Source organism: Myripristis murdjan, chromosome 20, assembly GCF_902150065.1.
Source record: "Myripristis murdjan chromosome 20, fMyrMur1.1, whole genome shotgun sequence".
In the NCBI taxonomy this organism is placed as follows: Eukaryota; Metazoa; Chordata; class Actinopteri; order Holocentriformes; family Holocentridae; genus Myripristis; species Myripristis murdjan.
Window position 1 is genome coordinate 92501 of NC_043999.1, and position 5000 is coordinate 97500.

The 5000-nt window shown below is 47.6% G+C and overlaps 1 protein-coding gene across 1 annotated transcript in view; it reads right to left on the reverse strand.

Moving 5' to 3' along the window:
- LOC115379062 (piezo-type mechanosensitive ion channel component 2-like) overlaps positions 1 to 5000 on the reverse strand; it is a 65382-nt gene that overhangs the window by 38425 nt on the left and 21957 nt on the right. The window contains exons 13-20 of the mRNA XM_030079731.1: positions 4423 to 4528; positions 4115 to 4350; positions 3544 to 3692; positions 2689 to 2767; positions 2090 to 2184; positions 1554 to 1738; positions 1082 to 1239; positions 292 to 468 (exon numbers count right to left, since the gene is read on the reverse strand). Of these exons, the coding sequence (XP_029935591.1) occupies positions 292 to 468; positions 1082 to 1239; positions 1554 to 1738; positions 2090 to 2184; positions 2689 to 2767; positions 3544 to 3692; positions 4115 to 4350; positions 4423 to 4528 (1185 nt within the window). The remainder of the gene's footprint in view (positions 1 to 291; positions 469 to 1081; positions 1240 to 1553; positions 1739 to 2089; positions 2185 to 2688; positions 2768 to 3543; positions 3693 to 4114; positions 4351 to 4422; positions 4529 to 5000) is intronic.

The following is a 5000-nucleotide window of genomic DNA, read 5'->3' on the forward strand; positions in this document are numbered from 1 at the left end:
GGAGTGTTTGCAGCCATGTTTACGTAAAGACAATCAGTCTGATTGGTCGTTGTGGTTTTTCCACACAACATTCAAAGTTTAACGTCATCGTCATGGAAACTGACACCTGCAGGGATTATTTTTGTTGTTGAGGTGAATCCTGCCGCTCGGTCACAAACTGACTTCCTCTGGTTCAGGTCTGATCCACAGATCTCATGAGAACTCAAACCTCAGAGCTCACTGTTAACCTGTGAATGCAGCATGGGCACACACACACACACACACACACACACACACACACACACACCGTACCATGGTGCAGTTGGATGTATATCGGTGAGGCTGGACGGCGTTGAGTTGGTACAACATCTTACACACCATGACCACACAGGTCCAAACGGTGCACACTCCTGACAGCAGGGGGCGCCGAACCCTGCAGGGCAACGCCACGACGACACACACCACAAACACCATGTTGAACACACACACCTGCAGACAGACAGACAGACAGACGGACGGACAGACTTTATCTGACGTTGAACTGAACCAAAGTGAAGGCGTTGTGACGTCGTCACCAGCAGCCGTGTTCCACAGAGGATCAGAGGGTTCCTCGCAGAGAACGAGGCGCGGCGGTGGAGAACCTCATGGATCTGATTTGACATGAAAATGATGGATTCAAGCTGCCAGTTGTGCCGATATGCTGATGACATCGTGCTATTCCACACCACGCTGAGCTCACTGAGTGTGTGGCAGAAGGTGATGGGCAGATTAAGATTAGCAAGAGATTAGAAAAAGGTTGCAAAATGACCTGGAAATTAACTAAAAATACAAAACCCTGAGTCAATTTAACGAAAAGCACATCATTTGCATACATTTGCATATCTAACACTTTTTTTTTCATGACGAGTTCAGATGCTCATGACAAATCGAGTCAATAAAAACAAAAACTGACCAGCTTGGTGGCCGACAGCAGTGACCCACGTTTTCTCCAGGAAACACTCCTTTTCCAGTGTTACTGTTGTTCTCATCATCATCATCATCATCATCATCATCACCATCATCACCACCACCATCATCATCATCATCAGAGAAACAGACGCACCTCCTTCACAGAGACCCACATGATGTAGGCGTAGACGATCTTGATGATGTGCAGCTCCAGGAGCCACCAGAGGAGGCGCTGCAGCCGCTGCAGGGAGAGCAGGAGACGCAGGAACAGGACGGAGAGGCGGTCCACCACCAGCCTCCAGGAGACCAGACCTGAGGAGGAGCAGGAGGAGCACACAGCTCAAACTCAGCAAACCACAAACATCTGCAGGTGCATCACCATCAAATCACCATGAAATCATGCAGCAAAATTACCAAAACTAAATAAATAAAATTACACAATTACAAAAAAATTTGCAAAGAAACAGTAAAAGATGACAAGAAAATTACCTGAAAAATAGAAAATAGAAAACAACAATTAGTATAACCACCAGAAAGCTGTTTTTAATTATTATAATTATATATTTAAAATCAAATTACAAGAAAATTATTATAAAAGACATGAAGGGAAGTGTTGGTGTGTTTACCTGCTATCTGGTCAGACGGGGTTTCCCTGTCAAACATGCAGGGATATTCCTCCTCCTCCTCCTCCTCCTCCTCCCTCCACTTCTCCTCCTCTCTCTCCTTCTCTCCTCTCCTCTCCTCCTCCAGGAGGAGTTGGGACGAGCCCATCAGCGACAGGTCGACCAAGCTGCCCTCAGAGTGGACCAGCCTGAGGAGACACAGCAGCATTTTAACCCTAACCCTAACCATCATCAGGAGCTTCTGAGGACTGACGGGTCTCCACAGCAAACATCACCTGAACGTCACCTGAACGTCACCTGAACGTCACCTGAACGTCACCTGAACGTCACCTGAACATCTGAACGTCACCTGAACAACTGAACGTCACCTGAACGTCACCTGAACCAGTTTCACTGCGTTTCCGCTGCCACAGGAAACACTGTCTGTCACTCAAACAAGACACAAACAAGACTCTTGTTTTTACTGTATAAAACTAACAGGACACTCAGCGCCTGTGTGTGTGTGTGTGTGTGTGTGTGTGTGTGTGTGTGTGTGTTACCTGGTGATAGTGCTGTTGTGTGTGTCCACTACAGTCTTCAGATCGGTCAGTTGGAGAAATGGCTCATGGAAGTAATGAAGATGTAGAATACAAACCTAGAAAACACACACACACACACACACACACACACACACACAGACTTTTATAAATAACAGATGTGTACATGAGAAACGCAGCAGAACAGGATGCAAACACTAACGAGGAAGAGCTGCAGGGCCTGAAGGTGGGTGGGACGTCCTGTCTCTCTGTCTCTGCCTGTCTCTCTCTATCTGTCTCTCTCTACCTGTCTCTCTTTGTGCCTGTCTCTCTCTCTGACCTCGCATGACGTCACATGACCTTGCATGACCTCGCATGACGTCACATGACCTCCAGGCTCACAGGTCATGTGAGTGTGAACCAATCAACATCACAGACGAGTAAAAACTGACTCACTTCTGACGTAAACAATAACAATAACAAGAGAAAACACACACTGATTTTTACAAAATCAACATGTAACTGCCCACTGTGGCGTCTACTGACCAATAGGAAAGCAGCAGTGCTGTGTACTGACCAATAGGAAAGCTGTGTACTGACCAATAGGAAAGCTGTGTACTGACCAATAGGAAAGCAGCAGGGATGAAGATTCTGGTGAAGAGAACAGGAACTGAGAATTTCTCCAGACCAAGATCCTCCAACCTGAAGAGAGAGAGACAGGCAGAGAGACAGACAGGCAGAGAGAGAGAGTCAGACAGGCAGACAGACAGACAGAAAGACAGGCAGAGAGAGAGAGAGAAGGGGGGGACAGACAGGCAGAGAGACAGGTGGGCGATGCAGCTCAGGGTTTAATTGGTGTTGCTTCCTGCTGGTGGGCGTCTGGCTCATGCAGACACCTGCTGCAGGTTATTTTCATACAGAGTTCAGTTTCCTGCTCAAATCACAGCCCAAATGTTCTGCTCTTTGTTTTAGAATGTTAATGGTTTGGCAGGCGGAGTGGCGTTCAGGGGCAGAGCTACAGGGTGGCAGGGTGACCCCCCCAGCTGCCACCCTAAAAACAGGCCTGACCCCCCCAGCTGCCCTAAAAACAGGCCTGACCCCCCAGCTGCCCTAAAAACAGGCCTGACCCCCCCGGCCGCCCTAAAAACAGGCCTGACCCCCCAGCTGCCCTAAAAACAGGCCTGACCCCCCAGCTGCCCTAAAAACAGGCCTGACCCCCCAGCGGCCTTAAAAACAGGCCTGACCCCCCCGGCTGCCCCCTCTGGACGAGCTGATAAAACATTAAAAAGAAAGGAACGCCGTCGCTGGTTGGAGCTGTAGAAGACAGTCTGCTGTCTGAGCGCCAGTGAACGCAGCATGAGAGGACAGCGGGGTAAACTCCTGCTGCTGCACCGGGTGAGACTCCACCAGAGAGACAGACAGCACCACCTTCACTGTGCCAGGCACACAGACAGGCACACAGACAGGCAGACAGGTACCTGTGTTTACTCAGTCCAGTGTAGTGGCTCCAGGTATCAGGGGAGGAGGGGAACTGGAAGGTGTAAACCAGTATGAGAACCAGCATGGAGTAAACTACCACTGCTACCCAGAAACCCCGGAGCAAGGCACGCCAGCGCTCGTAGTTCAACTACAGAGAGACAGACAGACAGACAGAGACAGAAAGACAGACAGTCAGACAGACAGTAAGGTAAGTCAGGTCTGCAGACTGTTTACTTACTGTTTACTACTGTCATTATTAATCATTATTAATGTTATTACTATTAGTAGCAGTATTAGCAGTAGTAGTAGCAGTTATAATAGTTGGAGTCGTAGTACTAGTATCAGTAGTAGTAGAAGTATCTGTGGCAGTATTAGAATTATCTGTAGTATTTGTTGTATTAGCATTAGTAGCAGCAGTAGTAGTATCAGTAGCACTATAAGTAGCAGTATCAGTGGCAGTATCAGGAGTATTCGTAGCATTTCTAGTATTAGCATCAGTGTTAGTAGAGGCAATATCAGTAGTATCTGTTGTATTTGTGGTACTAGTATCAGTAGTAGTACTTGCAGTACCTGGTACAGTGCGACACAGCACAGGAACATCACCATGTAAATGACTTTATAAAGCACGATTCTTCCTTCGAAGCTGACGAAGAAGAACATCGTCCCACAGACGTAGATCCAATATTTAACAAACATCCTGGTTACCACGGCAACCAGCGTCTCCATCTGCACGCCTCCTCCTCCTCCTCCCAGGAGCAGCAGCTCCTCATAGGACACCTCCTTCTGCTTGTGCTGCTCCTGGTGCTCTGCAGGAGAGAGAGGCAGGCGGTCAGCGAGGCTGTCTGTTGGCTTAGCACGCAGACAGACGGCTGTCTCACCTCTGCTGTGCACACTGATGCTAGACAGGTGCGTGTCCGCCTGTCTGTCTGTCTTCTCTGTCGACGCCTGGCGCAGCAGCAGCCAGAAGGTCAGCAGACACAGCAGCTGCAAACAGAGAGCACACACACACTTCTGTCAGTTTAACACTAACCTCAACCACAACGCCCAATCAGATTAAACAGCCCTCCATCAGATTCAGATTCCTTCAATCTGATTAAACGCCCTCCATCAGATTCAGATTCAGTGAAAACCATGTATCTTCAGTTTCCTGCAACCTTAGCTTTTTATGAAAATGTCTCAAAATGAATTAGATAGACTGGAAATGCACAGTCATCAAGATAAAAAAAACACTTGAGAGATGAGAGATGTGTGTGCATCAGTGAAATATTTGTTTGATCAGATTGACAGTACCTACAGGCTCTAATCTGATTAAATACTTGGACCATTCTCATCCCAGTCACAGTACCACACTCTCAGCAAATTAGGCACTACGTTAATCATAGTTACACTTCATATTTACATATTTGCATTTAATGAGCTCCACAATGACAACACCTTTCATCAGATACACTGATTC